Source organism: Carlito syrichta, unplaced genomic scaffold (genome assembly GCF_000164805.1).
Source record: "Carlito syrichta isolate Samal-C Ts95f unplaced genomic scaffold, Tarsius_syrichta-2.0.1 Scaffold274013, whole genome shotgun sequence".
Classification (NCBI taxonomy): domain Eukaryota; kingdom Metazoa; phylum Chordata; class Mammalia; order Primates; family Tarsiidae; genus Carlito; species Carlito syrichta.
The window spans coordinates 58,398-82,266 of NW_007218109.1; the positions used below are offsets into that span (position 1 = coordinate 58,398).

Below are 23,869 nucleotides of genomic sequence, written 5' to 3' on the forward strand. Positions count from 1 at the left end.
CAGGTAGAGACTGCAGTGGCCATGAGCGTGTCACTGCATTCCAGCTTGAGATTCCAACTCAAAAAAAAAAAAAAGAAAGAAAATAGAAAGACAAGCAGGAAATTTCTCAAACAGAAAAGGGGATAGATAGATTTATTCCAGGATAAAGGAGAAGTAAAAGGCCCAGCATGGTAGACAGGCTGGGATGTGAGAGAAGCAGCGAGAATTTGAAGGTGTGCGAGGACACGGTGGAAAATGAAACTGGGGAGTGTGCTGAGGCCTGGCTGTCAGGGGAAGAAGTTGGGACTTTCTCTGGTTGGCCATAGAAAGCTGGAAGGGTTTAGGAAAGGACAGAGAGGGTGGACCTGTGATGTAGAGAGAGGCCAATGGCGGAAGTCAGGGCGGGCTAGAAGTGAGAAAACCTGTGGCCTGAGGACTAGTCCAGAGGGAGCAGGCTGGGCTCCTCCCATATAGGACTGGGCTCTGGGTGACAGTCAGGCACATCCTTCGCTTTGCTTAGTGGTGACATCACCAACTCTCCCTGCTAGCTCAGGCGTCTCTGGCCAGAGCTCAGGCGGCATTTGCGGGCTCTGTGTGCAGGCCTGCAGACGGAGGTTCCATAGCCCCCCTTTTTTTTCTTCCCCTATCCCCTGATGGATTATTATCCCACTGCAGAGAAGAAAATTCTAGCTCAGAGGAGTTATTTGGGGAAGGCCACACAGCTGGTAAGTGGCAGAGCCAGCCCGTGCGGCTCCAAATCGATGTCCTTCCCAATGTCCTGTGCTTACCTGGTCTTAAAAACCCACAGGGCAGGAGGGAGGTCCTAGGATGCTAAGTTTTCAGAATTTACGGCAGCTTGTGTCAAACTTACAATCTGGGATAAAGAAAGTTTCTCAAATCCTTGGCTTTTCTCTGAGGGTTTGTTTGTTTGTTTGTTTTTAAATAAGAAATATCAAAAGAAGAAGTGGCTGACCTCTCTCTCTCTCTGGAACAGGTGCGTTTCATTCTCCAGGTGTTGGTTACTAATCTCCAAGTCCTCAGTACTGGCTTGGCTGGTTCAGCAAGTCTCCTTCAAGGACCCTGCTCCCTTTAGCCCAGGACCCCACCTCCATTCCTCAGACACTGAGCACAATGAAACAGTTCTGGAAACAAGTCAGAAGCTGGCATGGGGGAACTGAGTTTCGCTGTGGGCACAGCTCACTGCTGGACAAGCAGATAGGCGCTGTCTTCCCTGAGGCAAAAGCCACTGAGAGATCAGCTGGCACTCCTAGCCCCGGCACCGGGAAATGTCCCCGTGAGAGCGGCATTTCTGCTCTCAACTGCTGGGCTGGCAGAAGTTGGGGCCAGAGGAGAGGCCGGCCTTTGAGATTCCTTCACACCCCACAACGCTCTGGGCTTTTATAAACCATTTCGCGCTCAGGAAGAAGTCAAGCAAAGAGGCGGTGACATTCTCTCTCATCTTCTCTTGACAAAAATCCACCCTGGATCCTGTTCCTCCCTCTTGGATCTGCAAGCATTTCCTGAGGCAGCTGTGTGTGTGCTCCACCATGAAGAAAAAAAGCAGGCCGTCTTTCAGGGGTTGGAAGGTTTCAGGGACCTGCCCCTGGGCCAGGCAGAGCCATCAGCAGAGAACAGAGAGCCCTGAGGCTCTGGCAGCAGGCGGGTGGCCAGAGTAGGGCTTGCTGGACTTCGCTGTGGGGACAGTTTGCAGGGCACAGACAAGGCCATACACAAAGGTCATAAAACAAAATTTATCTTTAATTTGTAAGTGTCAACAGCAGTACAAAAGATGGAGTGATGACAACTAGATTAGGGTAGAGAGGACAGTCTTGAGGTAAATGAGCATAAATAAGCAGTTCTTATAGACACTCCCCTGAGGGGCCGCAGCCCCGTCATGGCATATACATCATCACCCAAAGATGGCATGTTTAACATATCAGGAAAGCACCTTGTGCAAAAAGGAAAAAAAAAAGTAGCTAAGGTGCCAACATACACCAGGATAATAAAGACAGTGTGTCTTTCAATTTTGTCTTTTCCCTTAATTATGAGGCAGAGGAGGGGAAGACTTGAAGTACCACTGAAGGATTATTCAATGTTGAGCTTGATCTCACGTCAATACTGCACAACAAAATCCAAGAAGTTTGTGTATGCAACAAAGCTAAGAACAATGATTCATTCCTTTAAATTCCAAGAGATTCTTTTTTTATTTTTCCCATTTCTTTAATCCTTAGCAAACTTTTTTTTAATTATTATTATCAAGAGGAGAGTGTGAGAAAGATGTGATGGCAACCCTTAAGGTCATTTAAAAACTTTACACTGGACTGTACAAGATTTTTTTTTGATAAACTATTTACATTTTCAGACTTTCAAACATATTCAAAGCAGCAATAGACACTAGTTTTTATGTTTTTTTTTTTTTCTAATTGCCCAAATAGTTACCAGCCATGGGCCAAGTAGGTACCTGCATTATACATAGAATTTCTACAAAGAAAATCTGCAGTTAAAATTTGCTCCAGGGTGTGTGAAATGCCCTTGGGGTCTCCAGGGTCACACCCACAGTGTTGCTATAGGAACCAAAGCACAGTACCTTGACAACAGGGTTGCAGTTGTCCCAACAGCGGGTCTTTAAACACAAACTTTACACTTTGAAACAGCAGCCAGCATGTCAGTCCAGCATGTCAGTGAATTGTGCTGATTAAATTAACATAGAATACAATCTCACAATATACATCACAAACAAATTACAACGTTGGGGAAATAAAAGAGTTACAGTAAGATAAGTTATGTAGTAACAGCTTATAAGCTTGTCTAAGGTAATAAAAATTTTACATGGCAAATACAATAATGAATGAACATAAACACTAAGCATTCTAATTTGCTACAAGCTGGAGAAGGGTACAATAGAGACTGCACTTCCAAAAAAGCAAAAACACATGAGACGAAGGAAGACAAACGGAGAATGCACATGAGCAAACCTGCAATGTGCAGCACACAAAACAGTTAAATATTTGCACATTCCCCATGCTCCATGAGCACCAGCACTGAGGCCTCACTTGATGCTTGTGGTTTGTCAGGAATAAGATACTACGGAACGAGATATGTCACTGAGTTGCCGTCGAGCTTTCATACTGCCGTGGACACCGGATATCTGTGCGAGGCATGACCTTTCTGTCCCTACCCTGCCCGCCCCCTACCTCTGCCCCAAAGGTACCAGCATTACCAATACTTGTTCATGAGCTTTTGGAAAGCGGTCCGTCCCCAGAGGAAAAGATGCAAGGCAAAGGAAGAGGAAGTGTGTTTGCATATCAGTATTTCAGTGACATGAGCACGGGGCACTCTCAATAGGATATGGCATCGGAAACAGAACATCGTCGGCAGAAATAACAGATAGATGCTGTTTATTAAGGAAGAAAACATGGCCAGGGGCAGAGGACTTAAGGAAATGATGCAGGTTCTTTTGTGAGAGGGCAAATGAGGTCACACAATGTCATTATTATACTTTGAGAAGTGAGCTTAAGTGCCAACTCGGTCCTTAACAAGCATGTACAAAATCAGGAGAGGCTACAGCGACCATCTTTGTCATTTTCATTAAAAAGGAAGACCCAGCAATAATTTCGATACATTCCTCTAGCTGCATTTGTCTGCAGTTGTTGGCACTTGGTAGGGGACTTCTCATATGATTGAAAATCACTTAGTGATTCTTTCTCCGCTCCCTAATGGGTTGGGAGAGGTCAACTCTCTGCAAATGCATAAACTGAGAGAAGCAGCCTCAGTTGTGATGTTCAAGCGACTAGGCTACAGAAAGTGAATGGGCTTCCCAGAACAATCCCTGCTTTCAGCTGGAGCCTGCTGCCCTGCTCAGGAGGGTGTGCTCCCAAGAAGCAGCGGCCTTTTAATTCCAACCCTTGAGTGATCACACCCTTTTCACACACACCCAGGCTCCCATGAGGCAAATGTTCAGGGGAGGCCAGAATCTGACAAGTCAATAGCCCTGTGAGCACGCACCTGAATTTAGAGCATGGCCTGGGAGTTGGTGTCAGGACCCTGGCAGACTGAGTCAGGCCTGAGAACAAGGATGGAGAAGATCAAATACCAAATGAAGCAAACTGATGTGCTCCTCTGAGGTGGAGCTGGATTCGTGTGGAAACAACACAGCTTCTGCACCTCCCTGGATGGGACACCGCCTCGCATCTGAAATTTCTCACATGAAATAGAGAAACGCCAGCCTGGCTGCTCATGTCAGCAGACTGATTGTGCATTCTCTCACACTTTCTTCCTTCCTATTCCATATGGCCCATTTTTTAAGGAAAGGATTGTCTGCCAGTGCCCCTATTCTAAGTGACAAGGAAAACCCTGATCCTGTAAGTTCTTTAACAAAATGGAGATAATTTTTATCTCTGATTTGAAGATACTGTGAAATAGAGAGCACTGAAAAAAAATAGCTTAACATTCTTTAATCGAACTGGCATGGTGGGAGTTTTATTAATAGCCAATCTCAGAAGCAGATTTTTGCCTTTCTAACAGCATTTATTCCTCTTGCTATTAAATCACAGAATGATCTCAGAAGATTTTTGTGAATTCACAAAGCTAATTGACTCTCTCTCCTAGCTGTACTGGAAATTTAGTGTGTTCAATTCCGCAACTTTCGATAAGAAAAGCCGGGGGAAGGTCTGAGTCTGTGGACAGTGGGCCCCGCAGTGCCTGAGAACCCAGTGAGGCATCCGCTGTCCAGGCTGCAGGCCCTGCACTGCTCTCTCCTGGAGCCACCGTCCCCGCGAGGCAGTGTCTCATCAGCTTCGAGTTTGGACCAACATATATGGATAGAGAACAAAAAGGAAATACATAACTTATATCTCACTAAGTATTCATGAACCCCAAATAAATTCTATTTCTATGTTATATTTACACAGTTAGAAAAATCTAAAATGAGATGGTAAAGTCATAAAAACTTTGTTTAAGCCCCGCTGAAAATAAAGTGAAGTGATCCCTACGATTGTCATTCTTAATTTTCGTGGGTATTTAGAGCCAAACTTGGCTAATAAATAGAATAAACTGCTTATGCGCAAAATTTAGATTCGAATACGGAGTTACTGTTTGATCCAATAAAAGATCATTCCTGAATAGCCTTTCATTTTTAAGAATATGGCTAGAAGTAACTGAGCCCCAGAACTGAGGCAGAGCTGGAGCTAAAACAAAGCGTTCATACACACGTGTATTTTGCATAAATAAATGAAATAACAAGACATAAAAATGACTCAAATCCGGCAACTGTGAGGCAAGCCCACACGAGTCGAAACAGATGACTTTTGTTCATGTAGTTTTCGTACAACAGTTTCACATTAGTCAGAAGTGATAAAAAATACCATTTATATCCAGTGCTTATAACACTTACGAAACAACATCTGTGAGTGTGTGTTTTTTGTTTTTTTTTCCTCCTTACTACAAGCAAAATCAAGTTTCAGTCCTAAAGAACAGTCCTTTGTTCTCCACCAGCCCAGAATATTATTTTGGCATGGTCATAAAAACAAACAAAATTAACCTACTATGCTAAATGTTCGCCTTTGTGCAAAATTAATTACATACAATACAATGCTAGCCATACAACACCCTACCTATGCAACAAAATAAAAAAAGGAGTGAGAGAGAGCCAAAGCCAGAGTGAAAGAGAAACAAACATGAGACTGAACTGAGGAGAGGTATATACTCAGAGAGATCAGTAAGAGAATAATAAATACTCATTTGTTTTTTTAGAAAAATGACCTCCTCCTCATTTCAAATAAATGTACAAAAACAAAGTTCTAATCCCCAACCAATATTAAGAACAAAACATTCCTATCAGTACCTTAATCAGCTTATAGAGAGTACTCCCAGCTAGCGGAATAGCTGGAGATATCTTGGCTAGACCTACTTATTGCCATTAGGCATGGTCTTGAGCACTCTTAAATAAATAGGAAGGTACACTATTTTCTTCCAAGTGACAAAATGGCTCAAGAAATCTGATGGGGCCGTTCCTATGTCCTGGTGATCAGATTCTGGGTCGTCCCATGAGGTGAACGGTCCCATTCACTGATAATCGCCCATCAAACCACTCTGGGTGGACTGCCCCACCCTGTAGGCAACCAGTCCTGGCTTCAGGAAGGTCAGAATGGCATGGCAAGCCCCCTTGAGTTCGGAGATGGGGACTGAAACCTCACTGCTTCCCAGCCCAGCAGCACGTCTCCCGGAGGATCCTTGTGTGACAAACACAGTTCGTCTTGTTCACACGTAGGCTGGTCTCCATGTAGCCACAGGTACAGGGAGTCAGTCAGGGGATCTCTTCTATTGCCCTAGGAGTTACCTGTTCTCTGGAGTTTGCAGTAGGGACGTCCCATAGAGGGAATGTATTTCCCCTCTTCTCCTTCCCTGTGGTTTCTTTCATTCCCTGGACGTAGCATGACTATTTGCCACTATCTTTGCTTTGAGGCTGTCATGTAGCTTCTTACATCCTGTGAATTTTGCAAAGAATTCCCTGGATGTGCCAGCTAGGACAAGACAACTCAGTGTAAAGGTGCCAGCCCATGACAGCTTCACTGGGACTCCTACATGGCCCACAAGCCTTGGGCTTCAGGTGTGGCTGCAGGACTCTCCTGTCTGGCAGTAACCTCTGTTGACCCTTGCTGCTAAAGGGAATTCAGGGGAAATGCCACTGATGCAGACCCTACTACTTGTTGCTGAACTGAATAAGGGAAAATTCTGGCAAAAGATTTGAGGTCACAGTGAACCTCAGGGGCATACCTGTTTAAGACTATACCCCTACATCCAAATACACAGCCCTGTGGCCAGATATACACTTATGTTTAGAAACAATGATATAGGTATTTAATAGTATCGCAGTTTCAGAAATGCTTCCAGATGCTCTGGGGACATAAAATCATTATGTACATCTTTTGTATCTAGCAGGAGAAGGAGGTGAAAAGGGCTGAAAAGTTATTTGGGGAAGGAGGGCGTAAAATAAGAATTATTAAATTAATGCCACCAACAATTTTTAAAAAATAAATAGTAAATGGACCCTTGACATTCTGGAATGAATAAATTATTTAAGAAAAAATGTGTTAAGACTGAATGTCAGGGTTAAAGGCAAAGGGATAATGGATGTAGTGAGAGGTGGTCTCAGGCAGAGAAGACCACCAGTCGGTATCTGGTGTGGTGATCATTCTGGTGTGTGTGCGTCATGCCACGTCACGCACAGATGGCACGTCAAGAGGCAAACACAATTGGGTACATGCACTGTGGCAACCTTGTTCATTCCTTACAATATCTGGTCTCCAGATTCCTGAGTACTTTACCATTTTCTGGAAAAAAAAAAAAAGTTGGTTTGCTATTTTATTTTAAGATGCCAAAGATTGTCTAAGACTTTGCAGTGTCTCCTTTAAGACTTTCAAAATATTAAGATTCAAAAGTTATGAAAAAGTTTGGCACATTCAAAGTTTAACTCGACGCATGGAAAACTGGAATTCTGAGGCCTTTTGAATACGCTCCTACATGCAGCTGCACACGCCGTGGACTTGTTCTGTTTCACAATATGAAATCCTCAGTTGTTTTCTAAAAGAATTCAGAATAAAAACACATTCACAACCTGTAGGCCGGCACAGCATACCTGAGTGAGAATGTTTAACCCCATCTAAAACAGTAACTTAAACCTTTATCAACATCCAAAAGGAAAAAAAAGTAAGACAAAAATAGAAGACTTGTAAGACATCTACGGGTTGAGATAAGTTTTCAAGTCCTGGTGTCTCATATTTAATATGTCTTCACCTAAATTAAAAAAACAACAACAACAATAACAATAACGACAAAAAACTCAAGTTCATGAAAAATCAGGGAAAACTTAATCTGTCTCACACTTTACGAAACAATTAAGACCATTCTGCTGATGTAATTGTGGAGCCACAAATGCATGCGGGCTCTTTAAGAACTTTTTGTTGGGGAGGGGGGTGAAATGTCAGAGCATTTTAATTCAGCAAACGAAAACTCCTCAGTTGGCACTGACAGCCTCCGGGGCTTCATTTTCACTGCTATAGTCTGATTTGGGGTCATCTTCATAGTCGTCATACATTTCCATTTCATCCTCTCCGTTAATCATTTCGTTTCCAGCTAGGCTTCCGCCGTCTGTCTTCATGCCATAAGTGCTCTGGATGACCGGGAGGCTGGGCTCCGGGCTGGCGGAGGTGCTAGAGCAGTCAGATGTCATCTGAGGCGATGGTGTGGTAGTTGCCATAGTGATAGCACCGGGATACACAACACCTGTTCCTGTGGTGATTGGAATCTGTGGCTGCTGCCTGCGTAGATTCAAAAAACAAAATGAAACAGGAGAATATATGTTCATCTGTGTGGCGTTGGAATTCATCCCCTACGTGGTCCAAGGTTGGTAGGGGGGCTATCTAACATTTTAAGCAAATAATAAAGGCGTTCCCTGAAGAGTCCTGCAAATCTCCCTGATGCTGTGTTTGGGGTGAAACAATATAATGCAGCAATTGATCAATGGTTTTGCAACATAAAGACAGATCCCTTTAACATGGCAAATATGGCAATGCTTGGATAACACTTGGCATGAGGAACAAACGTAGTTAATTCCACAGTTACACGTGAGATCATTTTTTAAGATCTCCCAGAACATTTTAAAAAACAGACTAGTGGCATGAAACACATGATAATGACACTATTAAACAGGTTTGTATGATCTTCATCTTGGTTTGAGAACTATATAGAGGAAAGATGGAGTTGAGAAAGGACCTAGTGTGGTATTACTCTGAGGCCCTGGCCTGGAACTGGGGCTGGGATTGGACGAGTCAGGACAAGTAGCTGCGAGAGCTCTGCAACTCAGCAGAATAACAGGCACCAGACACGATGCCTCACCCTCCACCCCCACGGGTGCCAAGGCCTGGGCACTCCAGTTCATTCCTTCGTAACGCCACCCCAGTTCAAATAAACTTAACAGACTCTTTGTGAAGGTCAGTCTCTCCCTCTGCTGGGAGACATGACTACTGTCTTTCAACTTCACCTGGGGTATTCAGACCAGGACACAAGAATTAAAGAGCTCCCTACCTCAGAGATTATGACTGATGCAGTATGTTCATGTAGGCAACATTCACCAAGTGTTTCTCAGTCTTTTGGACAGTACCGTGCAGTGGAGATTAGTCTCAAAAATGTCATTGTAGCTATCCCTTCAGAGCCTCGGTCACTACATATTTATAAAAGTTGGAGTCAAGGAAGTTCTGGAAGTCCTTCCAGCTTTTTGTATTCGTGGCTTCAGGTCAATAATCGCTGAAACAATTCTTACTGGCAACGCTTTATTGCCAAAACTTTCTATCCGCCTCACTCTATCAGGAAAATATCCTCACTCTGTGAAGAAATAGCTAGTTTCCAGCTATTCTTTGACATGTCTAGAAGAAGCATAATTGTCTCACAAAGCCCTGCATGCTTTCCAGCCTGGCAGAAGGAGAAGTGATGGAGATGGCTTGGAAACAGGTGAGAGATCAGATCATGCTGTCTTTCACAGCCTCCTTCAGTCACCATGAGGCATAATGATGCCCTAACTTTTCACTAACATAACACATAAAATATTTTCACACATTATTCATTCAACTAACATAACATGAAAATTCAATAAGTTATTATCGTTTCAGTTTTTCAGATGAAGAAATTAAGGCCTTGCTTCAGGTCCTGCTTTCAATAAGTAGCAGAGTCAGAATTTGAACCTAGGTCATCACCTGAATTGAATTCCTCCATTCTTTCCTTTAGAAATATTCAGTATACAGATGAACTAAGCTCGCAATAGTCCATAAATATCCGTGACTTCTACAGAGCCCGTCAGCACCCAGTTGACACTAAACACCTGCTATTAATCTAATTTTTATGATTCTTATGGTGAATTTTTTTGATTGCCTGAAGGAAGCAGATAATAGAGAGATCAAAATCCATGCGTAGAAACATAAAATACTGTTTTCCATCTCATCAAATCAAACTCTAAAACAGTATCCTTCTTGCTTCCTAAGTTTTGGGCAAATTAATGAAAATTAAATGTCATGCTAACCTTCCCATGGCAGTGAATGCCTCATGAATTTTTTTAACTGAATTTGGATAACTGCAATAAAAACATTTTTGTCTTAATTCCATTATGAGTGCGGAGGACAAACTTTTACTGCAATATTAACCCATTTTACAGATTTTCCAACTTGACAGGCTGATCTATAATATAAACTCTGCATAAAGAAACACACTATATATTTTCTTTTCACAAAGAATAGATGGTCATTTCACAGTATTTTTATCAGAATATCTATATCTATAGTTCTATTAAATAAGCTTGAATGGAGTGCCTATGATGTGCCAGGGCCTATACTTAGATGTGTTCACATCATCTGCTTTAATCCTAAGCTTTAATAATAAGTTCATGAGGTGAGAACCATTTCTCCCTTTTACAAGTGAAGTAACCAGTTAAGGTTCATAGTTCCAGCTGTTTCTCCAAGACCACACAGGTAAAATGGTTGGGAGTTGAAGCCTTCCCTAGGTCACAAATTCTCTATTGGATGTCAAAATTGGGGTGAGAAAGCAAACTCACACTACCAGAAAACAAGTGATTTGAATTAGAATCAAAATCTTCTAAACTGAACTCCACATATCTGACAGTATTTGGACATTAAGCTGGTGACGGAATGCTAGAAATACACAAGCAAGTCAAACATCTGTACAATTTCTTTTCTAGAGTGAGACACGTGGTATTCAAAAAAGCCTGCTTCTGGGTGGTAAAGAGACAGGTATGACTGTTGTAAGCCCCTCACCAGTATTAAAAGCAAGTGATGGTAAAAATGAGGGGTTACCCCCTACCATGAGGAAATGAAGGGAGCTCGGCTCAGGTAGGGGTCGCACATTCACATGCAACTATTTCAGATTGTACGTAAATGCTAGAGTGAGAGCATATCCCTAAAGACATGATTCTTGCCTCACCAAGGCCTTCTGGGAAGAAGGTTATGTGGTACAGTGCAGAGCTTAGGTTCTGGATTCAGACAGACTTGGGTTGGAATCCACCAATTACCTGTGGAGTGACCCTGGGCAAGCTAATGATCATCACTGACATTCCCTCTCCTCATCTAAAAATTAGAAGATCGAACTTACTTGACAGTATTGTCAAGGAGATTAAAAACACATATGCAAAGCATTATGTATATAGAGTAGATATGCAAATGTTAGTTCCCCTTTCTTTCCCTCTTTGGGAAGTTGGTGTAAACTCACAGAGAGCAAGCACGTTCTGGGTTTGGGGGTGCACAAGGAAATGACAAGGTCATGGGCTGGACTCACCCTGAGTACTGGCCCATGGAGCCATTCGGAAAAAGCGACAACAACAGACTGTAAAACAGGACTCAGGTTCACAGCCTGGCCAGGAGAGGACTTCCTCTCGGCCACAGTGAATACAGGAAAGCACATCTGAGATGGGAAAGTAGAGACATCTTGGGAGAGAACTTTCAGAAGGAACGAATCCTGAGAGAGTAACCTTTGATTTTCTAGCCTTATCTCCCTCTTTCCCTAGTTCCTGAAATCTTTCCATTGTACCCTCCAGAACTCAACCGTTAGGACTTACTGCCACAGCTCTAACTGAACCTTGGCTCTCTCTTTAGACCACTGCTCTCCCTACAGTCCTCTCAAGAACTGGCTGTTTGCTTTCTGTCCCCATCACACAAATGGGCTGAGGTGGGGTATCTGTCTCTTAACCCCTCTTGTCTCTTCCAAGCGAGTTTTTATTCCTCCATCTTAAAAATCTCATCTTTGAATCTCATGTCACCAGACTATGTCACCCGCTCAGCCCCTTATCTACTTTCTGCCTCGTCTTCCCCCATCATTCCTCAAAGGTCTTAGGCTCCTGGCTCACTGTTGCTGCCTCTCCAACATTATCCCAGCCATAAACTTTGATGACTTCATACTCTCTGTAGATGATCTTGATGTCTCAGTTTCGCCTTCCCCCCACTGTGAAAATCAGACCGCTCCCTATCTTAGTGGTTCACTCTCTTGTCATACAGCAGACCTTGTCATTGCCAACTTTCCCCCTTCCTAGTCTCAATCTTAACAGCCTACTCTCTGACCACCACACCTTATCTTTCTAGTAGCCTCCCTCTAGTCCCCAGCTCACAATTCCCGCCTGCCCCCACCAAGAGGAGTTTGGGTCAATTTCTTGGTCCTTCAACTTCCACTGCCCTCGCTTACTTATGCCCCTCTCCCTTGTGCCCTCACTTGCCTCTTTACAAGTTTAAATCCTGTGGCTACTCTCTACCTCACAGATAGTCTCCACTGTCGTATACAGCAACACTCTAACTTTAGTTAAATCTAATTCTTTCCCTACTCTGGTTTAGCCACACAGCTGAACTTGGCTGGAGAAAATACACCACCATGCTTCCCAGTCTCTAAGTGTATAACCATAAGCTTCAAATTGGCCTCTGTTTGGCCATTGCATTGCACATTTTCTTCTAGACAATTGTTTTCTACCCTCTCAACTCTCTGCAAATGTCTTACTTCTCAATTCTCACTCTGAACTCATGACCTGGCAGAAGAAACTCTCACAAGCTCCCACCATCCCACCTGTGACCCATCCTCTGCCCACCTTCCTGTATTTTAAATCAATTCATAATCCCACATAAAGCTAACTTCTCTGCTTGTGCACTGACACTATCTGTTCCCACTTACTCAGGATGTCTCTTCAGCAACTGTCTCACCCATCCACAGCACTGATTTTTCCTTTCTCCTGTATCATTCCCAATGGACATGTTAGAATCTAGAATCACTCCTACCTTAAAAACAAAAATGAAACACTGGGCTCATGTACCCCTCCATCTCCTCCATGTATCTCTCTGATGTCCTTAAAAGCAACCTTTCAGAAATGAATATAATTTTCACATTAATAATACTCTTATCTTTCCATCTCTTCTACTTAGTTCTTTCTTAAATCCACCTCAATCACTCCCAGAACTACACTGAAATAAGAGCTTATGAAGGTCACACCACCAGTGATCTTCACATTTAAATCCAAAAGTTAGTTCTTGGTCTTTACCTTACTAGACCTATGCCATGGGCAGCATTTGATACAGCTGATCCCTCTTCTCCTTGCTGAACCATTCTGTTTCCTTTTCTTCCCAGATCCCACACTCCACTGGGTCTTCTGATCTCATTAGCTGCTTCTCCAAGACCCTTTGTTTCCCATCTTCCTGGCATCTAAGCACTGGAGTACCCATCAACTCAGTCCTTGAAAATCTTCTCTTTTATATCTAAATGTATTCCCTTGGTGATTTTGTCCAGTTCTATCACTTAAAATATTACCTATGAGCTGATAATTTCCAAATTTCTCTTTCCAGTAAATGCCTCACTAGGTGCTTATTCTAGACTCATGTATAAGTATATATAACTGCTTATTTAGTGCAGATGTCCAGACACCATCTCAACCTCATAGGTGCAAAACTTGAACTCCTGACCATTCATCTACATACCTGTTCCTCTCAAGACCATCCTGATCTTGATTAATGACTGCTTCACCTTTCCAATTGCTTTTCCAGTTGCCTGGGCCAATCCTTGGTAAATGTATTGAGTTTAAGCCTTATATCCAATCTACCAGAATCTTTCTACTTCTTACCACCTTTACCTCTACAAACCTGGTCCAAGCTACCTTCAGCTCTAATCCAGTTTATTGTAGCAACAATGACCTCCTTGCTGCAGGGCATTCCCCTCCAGACAATTCTCAGTCCAGTAGGTTGAGTGATCCTTTCAAAATCTAAATCAGATCATAGCACTCCTCTGCTTACAACTCTTCAGTGGGTCTTTCCATCTCAGTCAGGGTCGAATCCAAAGTCTTCACAATGGCCTACAATTCCTTTCACAATCTGGCTCCCTTTGACCTCTCTGCCATCTTTCCGCCTACTCAACTTGTTACTGTCATTCTGGCCTCCTTATTTCCTCCTGAACAAACCAGGCACAGCCTTGCCTCGAGTCCTCTGCAGTCGCTTTTCTCTCTCCCTGCTTCTCCCAGATATTTGCACGGCTTGCTCCTTCAGCCACTCAGGTCTTTGCTGAAATGCTGCCTTCTCAGTGAGATTATCCATGGCTATCGTATCACTATCTTCTATTTATTTATTCATTGATTGCTTTATTGCCTGATTTGTATCACTCAAATGTAAGCTTAACGAAGACAAAACTTTTCACCGAATGATCCAAAGCCTAGATTATGCTTGTAACATAGAAGGCACTCAATAAATATCTACTGAATACACTGAAGGAAGGAACTAGTGAGTGATAGGGAAAACAAACCAAAATTCTAGGTAACCTATTCTAGAGAAGAAAAGACGTATGGGAGGAAATGTGGTAGAGAAAGGATATGCATATAATCATCTTTAGATGCTTGAATGATTATCCTCATAAATAAGGGAGACATTTGTTCTAGGAGAGACCAGACAAGAGGATTAGAACCAGCCTACAAGGTAGCAAAAAAAGGCAGATTCTGGCTCAGTTAAGAGAAAAGAACTTTCTAGCAATCAGAGATGTTCCACGTAGGAACTAGCTCCCTTGAGAAGTAGTGAGCTCTCTAGCCCTGAAAGAGTTCAAGCAGAACTTAGGGAAAACTCCCTCAATGGCTGAGACCCTTTTTAAGTTACAACTGATTCTGTGGATGCAAAATCATAAGCTAATCAACCATCACACAGATCTTGTTTTCTTATTGTTGTTATCAGCATAAAAAAATACTTAAAAAATTAACTGTGCACAGTTAATTACATTTGAAAAACCCTGGCTTTCAAGGGCTTCCAAAATATTGCTCCCCCCTACCTTGCTTCCATTTACTTCCTCTACTGTCAGGGGCAATTCCTAGGCTGGCCTCCTTCTTTATCACTGGACACTTCCACATTTCCTCCCATGTGTTTCTGTTCTCCTTCATGCTAAAGCAGGAATTACGTTCCACCAGTCTGACCTACCCAGACTTCAAGTCCCTTCCACAAGGATGCCCTATGCTTGACCCCGATGCACAGTCAGCTCACTTCCTCTGCACTTCACTTGTTCTTTTCTATGAAATCAAGATTAAGTAGCTCATCACATGTTCTATGCAGACCTATGCTGTGAATGTGATATGTGTAACACACTATGATTTGTTTATCTGTTCATATATGTGTCTGGCTTCTCCAACTATAGCATTTTCAGAAAGCCTATGTGTATATAAATAGTGCCTCATGTACTATATTAATTTAGTACAGTGCTGGACACATAGCTGGTTTCTAATAGGCGCTTGCCAATTGACTGACTAATCAATGAACAAAATGGAATATCCAGCCAGCAGGCTCAAGGTTTGTCTATCAGAAATTACTTTCCTAAAAAGCATTTTTCCTTCCTTTATAGATCATTTTCAAAGTCAAAATTCAAACACTGCAGATTTTACAAACAGGAATAGCTGGCAGGTATTGGGTTTCACAAATAATAGATGTGCACATCAAAACAAATTTGTAGATGTTTGTAAAAGTTTATGCACGCAGTTGATACGAACAGAGATGGCTAAGAAGCCTCCCACCCAGTCCAAGTAAAAGTATAAGTTGGCCCTGATGGAGGCCAGCACTGTTGCAAGGTTTCCAAATTACAATAATATTTCTGGAGTGTAGTTGAGCTTTGTCAATTGCAAAGTGACTACATATTAATGTTGGCAAAGCCCCATTGTTTGCTGACCTTCAGATCCTTATGAAATCTATAAATGAAGATGATGAAGTTTGTTTCAGTAGGAGATAAGCCTGAACATTACAAATTTCTGTAGTTTATACTGAAGGAAGCCTGGAAATAAGAGTAATCTTTTTATACTTTACCTACTAGAGTTTCTAATCCAGCTTTTTTAAAGGATAATATTGAAAACTGTATGACTAGCTTATGCTAATTTAATTATATTTACAAGTATCTTGTAGACTTGGTTCAACCTTTTTATGATTAAAATCAAAATGGCAAATATTCAAATCACTTATAGCATAAGGTACTAGAAAACAATTATTTAATACAATATAAAAACATACTTGGCACATGATATTCTTTTTCTAGAATAACAATATTAACTCTAATTTAGAGTTTACCATATGCTAGACACTGCTCTAAGTAAGCATTTTACATATATTAAGTTATTCGATCTTTCCTGAATATGTTGTCAGTATTATTAACATTCTAATTCCACATATGAGGAAACAAAGTTTAAATAAGTTTCCCAAGGGCAAAGGAAGAGGAATAAGGATTACTATGCATTAGTTCTTACATCTGAGAAGGTGCAGATCTGGTATTTAAGCCGAATAGTCTGGCTTCACAATTGGTGCTCTCAACTACTATGCTATATAGCCTCTAAACAATTTGTAGGCTCTAATTGAGAGGTATGTGTAATGGTAAAAAAAGACATATGTTTCACATTAGCATATGCCTGGTTTAAATCTCAGCTCTGCCATTTACTAGCTGTGTGGCCTTGGACAAATTATTTAACATCTCTGAACACTACAGTTTTCAACCTTATAGTGGGAATGATATTGACTCTCTTGTAAATTTGTTGTATTTGCAAAAATCTATATAATTCGCTCAGCACAGTATTGCATACAGTAAATATTCAATAATTTATCATTTGCATTGCTTAAAAAGTAGCCCCAAATTTAATATTTTATAGTAATCGCCCCTCAGTATCCATTGGGGATTGGTTCCAGGACCCCCTAGATACAAAAATCCAATGATCTCAAGTCCCTTGTATAAAATGATGTAATATTTCCATATAACCTACATACATCCTCCCATATACTTAAATAATCTCTAGATTATAACAACCTAGTATAATATAAATACTATATAAACAATTGTTATACTGTATTGTTTTGGAAATAAAAGATGTACAAGAAAAACGTCTATACGTGTTTAGTACAGATGCAACCACCCTAGGCCTAACAACATAGTACACATTAGTAGCAAACTCACTTTTGTTTTGTTTTGTTTTTTATTGTCATCTGTGGTTGCTTGAAGCCACAGATGCAGTAGCCACAGATATGTAGGGTCGAATGTACCTACATAGTTCTTCATTAGTTCACGGGTAAATTACCAAATAAGTTTCAAATAAGTGCAAATACATTTGGCTCTGGGAAAAACTATTGTAGCTGTATGTACACTAATGAATATCGTTTCTACATGAATAATGCTCTTATCAGAATTATTACAAAATTCTGATATTTATTCTGTGATATGAAGGGGTTAAATCCAAAGCAAGAGCCAACCTTACTCCACTCCATATTATTGATAAATTCACTTCATAATAGCTAAGTTAAAAAAAAATCTAACTCATCAGCTACAGTCGTGTAGTCAGTAAAATGCATGAAAATGTTGAGCAATATATGCAGCTTTATTGGCTTGAAAGTTGTGCACGTCTTTTCAAAATCAGCCATAAAAATTGATCTCACCCATTCCATCAAGAAGTCAATAGCAATCTTTGAATTTTTGCCTGTTTTTCTCCCTTCTCTTGTAATAGCCTTACATCTAATAATGATCAATTTCCAAAGGCGATCCCCAGGGAGTTAATAATCTATCAACTGTAACTACTTTAAAAAGAATACCAATCTTTAAGTAGAAATAATACCTAGCTTTGTGTAGTAGGTATTACTAAAGCCGGGCAGAAGAATCTCAGCATTGAAGATTAAAGAAAATCTAGTCACTGCCCACATTTCAGTAGCCCTATTCCATAGTCTGAGATGATCCTTCCAGAAAGGACTTTCTGCCACTCTCAGGAAGAGGATCGTTCATCTCTAAGCCTCAAATCTCCTTTTATGCACCATATACCACAACCAAAGACTTCATTTTCTCCAAGTTCTAAGAGTTCTTGCTCAAACGGCATAGCCATTGTTGTGACTGTGCTGGAATAGGGTTTATGAGGTATATTTTGAGCAAGGTGCTAAGGACAGTTGCTTGGCATGATGTGGCTGAGACCTAGATTCGAACTCTTGTTCTTTCTCACCTTTCAGCAGACATAGGACCTCTCTAAACCTCAAGTTTCTTTATCTTATTTAGAGAGTGATGTGATTTATATATCTAAAATACCTAGTACACACTAGATAGTAAATGATAAAGTTATTAAGTTGTTTTAGATTTTTAATTTTGCATGCATTGATAGATGTTGAGGTATTTTAATCCAGAGCTGTTTTAATGTATACTTTGGTAAAGGGAACTAAATTAAATAGTATTACTGCAACTCGTATCTTCAAATAAGTGTTAGGGAACTAAACACAATACCTTTCATAACCTTCCTGACTATGAAGCCCACTATATATCACTAAATACACAGGGAACATGACTGGGGAGAAGGGGAGGAATCACAAAAGATATCAGACTTGAACTTCTGATTCTCTATTCAAAAGAGATGATACATAATCTTCAAGACACACGAACAGGATTAAAAGAGGACATTTATCATAGAGTCTAAATTTGTATTTTGCTGTCTACGACCATACTACCTAAAGCAAACTATAATTGGCATTTTTTATACATCCTTTAATTATCATGTGAATAGTCCAAATATATTGCATTGTTCTTTTTGGTTTTAAAAGCATTACTTAAAAAATGCAAACATTTATAATGCAGAGGAATTTGATAATCCTATTTTAACATGTCTTCACTTATTAATGTATTGGGATCTTGAATAATAAAGTGGCTTATGCCTCCTTTACCTCTAAAAGGTTCTGCCACAGTATAAAGAAGTTCATCGATTATCAAGTGTGATATAAAATATGGTTTTGCTGTGATTGTAAATACGTATTAAATAGTAATGATAATGCTAGAGTTCACCTTTAGTGATATCGTACTGAGAATATATAAAGTTCTTTTAAAAGCATTGCCTCATTGAATCCTCTCAACAATCCTACAAGACAGGTACTATTATTTGTTTCATTTCACAGGTGAGAGAACAGGTTAGAGACGTTAAGGAACTTGCCCAAGTAGGTGGCACAGTCAGTATGTGAACCTCAGCGGTCAAACTCCAAAGTCGTGCTCTCATGACCCAGATGCTCTCATGTACTGCACGGGTTTATGACCCAGACTACTTTCACTGACTTTGTGTTTTCTGTATTTATTTAGTACTCTTTTTTTTTTTTTTTTGAGTCAGAGTCTCACTCTGTCATCCAGGCTGGAGTGCAGTAGTACACTCACGGCCACTGCAATCTTGACCCACTGGGCTCGGGCGATCCTTCTGCCTCAGCCTTGCAACTAGTTGGAACTACAGGCATGTGCCACCACACCCAGCTAATATGTTTTTTATTGCAAAGATGAGGTCTCGCCAAGTTGCCCAGGTTGGTTTCGAACCCCTGGACTCAGGCAATCCTCTCGCCTCCACCTCCCAAAGTGTTGGGATTACGGACATGAGCCACCACGCCCAGCCTTGATTTACTATTCTTTTTAAAACGTGCTTCTGAAACCAACCTTTTGTTCCTTGGGGTTACTTTGGGTATCCTTTAAACTAAACAGCATTGTCCTTCTCCTTTAGGTATCTTTTCCACCTTTACATGATGCCCTCACTGCCCTGGGACAGCACAGCTCCTCAGTTCTCCTTCAGGTTAACTGTGAATGAGGTTTCCTTTGCTTATTCCACTTCTCTCTCAAGCCCTTTCCCAAGGTCTCCCTCCTCTGATTCCAGCTGCTTCAGGCCGATGCCTCCAGAATGGCCCTCTGCTCTGCCACCCCCCTGTGCTCCTAGGCTTGCGTGTGCTGGAAGCTACAGGCATCTGCACCCCCACTTATCCTGACTACTGTGGTTAGGAGGGGCCTCTTTTGAATGCAGACAGCCAGTCAGCCAAGTCGAAATTTATACCAGAAATCTATTACCTAATTTTTAAACAAAATGACATGAAATCAGACTTGAAGATATCAAAAACATGTCTAGTTTCTGATTTAAGCAAGAAAATCCACATTGTTACTGCTTCTACCACAGAATAATTTACTGCAACAGGAGTTCTGGATCTTATGCCAAAAATGAGGTCCTCTAACCAATGTCAAGGCCAATTATCTTGTGGTAGATCCCACAACAAAAGCAGACTATTGTGATTACAGTCAGAAGCACCACCCAGAGAAGCTGGAAAGCTTCTGGGGATTTCTTAAGGTTAGTTTTTTTTTTCTTCCTGTGTGTCTGCTTAAATAAACTACCAGAAACTATGTGTGTGGGCACTGAGCATCTTAAATTGGCTTGGGAGACAGCGACAGGGGTGACCAGCGGGAGTGAACTATGGCAATTTTGGCCTGATATGAGCTGGAGCCACGTTGCAAGGCTGTGCCCTTCAATATGTCAAGCCCCTTCAATGTCACAACTTCTCCTCCCTTAATCCCCTTCCCAAACACACCGCCAGGAGTCATCCTGAGGTTTCTCACTGGGAAAGAAAGCCCAGGTGGCTGAGTTCAGGAATGCTTACCCCACGGTAAAGAACTGCCTCATCTCCTGTCTCCGAGACCTCATCAGTTGCTTATACTCCCCAATCCGGAGCTTTTTGCCATCAACAATGCAGGTGCGTTTCGGTCGGGGCTTGTATTTGTAGTTTGGGTACTTCTCTAAGTGGATCTTGCTTAGCCGGGCCTGCTCTTCGTAATAGGGTTGCTTCTCCTGGTTGGACATGGATTTCCAGCGAGATCCTAGACACGGAAATAGCCTTAAGCACCCAAGTGGTCACGGCAGCATATTCCAGGCAAAAACAACCAATATTCCCTCCCACCTCTTCACTCACCTGGGCTCTGGGTAGCTCCAGGTATCACCTGGGCTCTGGGTAGCTCCAGGTACCATATACCACTGATCCTTCCAACTAGCTATTTAGACTACAGGATAAAGAACAATTTGTATAATGATACTTTTTTGACTATTCGTTCTCTCAATATTTTAAGACTAATGCTACTATATTGTTTGAAAATATGTCTTTGCTGGCTGGGCACAGTGGCTCACACCTATAATCACAGCACCTTGGGAGGCTGAGGTGAGAGAATTGCTTGAGCACATTAAGTTGGAGTCCAGCGTAGGCAACATAGCAAGACCTTGTCTCTACAAAAAAATAAAAATAAAAATCACTGCACACAGGATTGCCTGAACCCAGGAGGTCTAGGCTGTAGTGAGCTGAGACCGTGCCACTGCACTCCAGCCTGAGTGACAGAGTGAGACCCCCAACTCAATATAAATATACATATCTTTGCTGCTTAAAGATCATCTCTCACACCAAGGTCTTTCCTCATCCACCTGTCTATCTCAAGAAGGCTAAAAGCCTAAGCTTCCTAGGCATTCTTTTGAGTATGACAGGATTCTCAGGTTTCTTAGTTCCAGAAATTCAAACATCTCCCACACTCCAAGTATCTTTAGCAAAGTCATCCTTTGATAAGTTGTCAGCACATGTTGAAATCCTTCCTTGTATAAAAACCTACCATGCACACTGTCTCCCCTGGCCTAGCATAATTAAAAAACCTAAACCTAAGCTCTACTTAAGAAGTTATAACTTTAGAACCGGAAGGTACAGTTGGAATTACATATACTATTTTCAAGTACTGTAAACGCTCATTTAAAGCTGTACCAATAAAAGTACAAAAATTTTTAATACGGTTTACACAGGAAGAAGGAGAAGTATTCACTTCTCTAATATTGTTTATAAAGAATTATCTAAACACTTGACGAAGAAGGGATGTGCTTTTTTACATGTATCAAATTGCATTTTTGTGTCTCGCTGGTGAATAAAGCGGTAACAGCTGTGCAGACTGGATGTTAGCTATTCTTCAGTGGAGATTTTTCATACATAAACAAATGGAAAAGTTGTACAAATATTCTCTGTAGCCAGCAATATCCTGGTCTGCTTTAATAGCACATCCATCCCCGTTCTTTCCTGATAGTTGTGCACAAGTTGTGTAGAAAGTCTCTGCACATAGGCTTCCCAGCAGTGCAAAGCCCCAGTTCACAGAATTCTTGGTACTCTTGAAATGCTTGAGCTTAAAGGTTTACGTTTTATGAATATACTTACTATATTCTTAATAATTTTCTTCACAGAATGCACACCAATAATATAGACTCCCCAAAGCTGCCAAAATGGAAACAGAGAGGTTCTGTAACCATCTAAAAGCTTACTCACATTGCTACTAAAATGGCAGAAAAAAGTAAAAATCTCAAAGTTGGATACAAAGCATCTAATGCCAGAGAAACACTAATTTTTTTGCAATGCTTTTTAATTAGACAAAAGTGAATGTCCATTAGGAACATTTTGGTTTGAAAAGTATTTCAATTCAAAAGAATAACATCCCTATGCAGATTTCTGAAGCTCTAAAAATAAAATCACACTTAAACTGTAATGACATTTAGTATCCATCTTGAAACTCAAAAGTCAAAAGGAAAAGAAAAAAGAAAAAAATTTCATTTTAACATTTTACCACTATTTGATCTTATGTATGTTTTAAATTTTCTTAGAGGTCATTGCCTCAAAATGTCTCGGAATCAAGTTAAATTATTTATACTGTGACAAAACATGTGTATTTGTGTATGTCCAGATCACTGATATTTACTCAGGTTAAATATTTATTGCTTTTGAACAAAACATTTAAAAAATTAAAACCACAGCTTAAGTCTCTAATGTTTTTCAGCTTCTTAAACAGCTTCCTTTGAGATTTTGTCACATCATGACAGCTTAAATGAACAGTGCCTTCTGTGTTTTTTCTTTTTAAAGAGGAAACATGTTGACTGTAATGCTGCATGTTGAATAAAATATGTTCAATATGTTGCGCACAATAATTCCAAACTGTGTAAGCTACACTAGGCAGGCTTTACACGAATAGAACAAGGCTTGAGTTTAATCCTGAGAAACAGGAGAATCGCTCTGGCAATTTACCACAAAATGGGCCTCTGCCCTGTGGTCTATGTGTTCAACTCACAGCTATGAAATCCGAACAAGTCATGTCTTATTAAAGTAAAGGCAGATTTATTTTGCAAGTTTCAGAATTATCATTAGAGACATTGTTCTGCACTCCACGAATTGCACACCATTTGAGGGTTCATTTCTAGTCCTTGATGAATTCTTTCAGTGGGACATGTGAACCCAAGAATGCTAAAGCAGAAAATGGAAGGGTCTACGAGTGTAGAAACATATTATTGTAAGAAGATTGGATACTAAAAAGAGATACAGCTTGCCTCCATGATTCTTGTTTAGCAGTGACTTCTCAAGGGTTGCTAAATTCACAGTACTAACACATACTATAAACAGCTTTGGTTCTTAAATAAGTTTTTATCCAGTCCTGCCCTGGCACCTGGTGATTATAACTCCTATACCTAAATGCCGTGTTGCAGGGCAGGGGAGGCAGAGATGACAAAGGGTCTGGCATAGCTGGTTGGCTTTCACCTGACTTCTGCCACCACCTTCTCCCCAAGGAGCTGGGTTAGGCCCCTGCCCCCATTCTGGCTGGAGGCACTCACAGGCAGGAGATCAGCTTCCTCCGGTACGCAGCTGCACTCACCTAAGATTTTGCTAATGTTGGAGTTGTGCATGTCAGGGAAGGCCTGAAGGATTTTCCTCCTCTCATCCTTCGCCCAAACCATGAATGCATTCATTGGTCGCTTGATGTGTGGCTCGCTGCTGGCACGGCCGCGGGCATCCCTGTAGACTCGTGCTTCAGCCACAGTGGCACCTCCTGTTGGCCAACAATAATACTGCTGTAGTTTAGCTGCTGAGCCATTCATGGCTTTACTTCCTGTAATGTCGGGGCAGGAGGAACAAGATGAGTGGAAAGCATTATTATGGGGACCGCGTACCACAGCTAGCCGCCTGGTTCAGCTGTTCTTCCCAGGCCCTGCTCTTCTAAGTGACCTCTTGGAAGCAGAAGACAGTTTCAA

General features: G+C 41.2%; 1 protein-coding gene across 1 annotated transcript; it reads right to left on the reverse strand.

The window, feature by feature from the left end:
* Positions 1–1,716: 1,716 nt before the first annotated feature.
* On the reverse strand, positions 1,717–23,722 carry LOC103254246 (transcription factor SOX-6). Its single transcript, XM_008052381.2, has 3 exons — positions 23,494–23,722; positions 20,436–20,652; positions 1,717–8,297 (listed from the first exon to the last, which is right to left on the reverse strand). The coding sequence occupies exons 1-3, from the start codon at positions 23,714–23,716 to the stop codon at positions 7,994–7,996; spliced, it is 744 nt and encodes a 247-aa protein (XP_008050572.2). The 5' UTR covers positions 23,717–23,722; the 3' UTR covers positions 1,717–7,993.
* Positions 23,723–23,869: the final 147 nt, after the last annotated feature.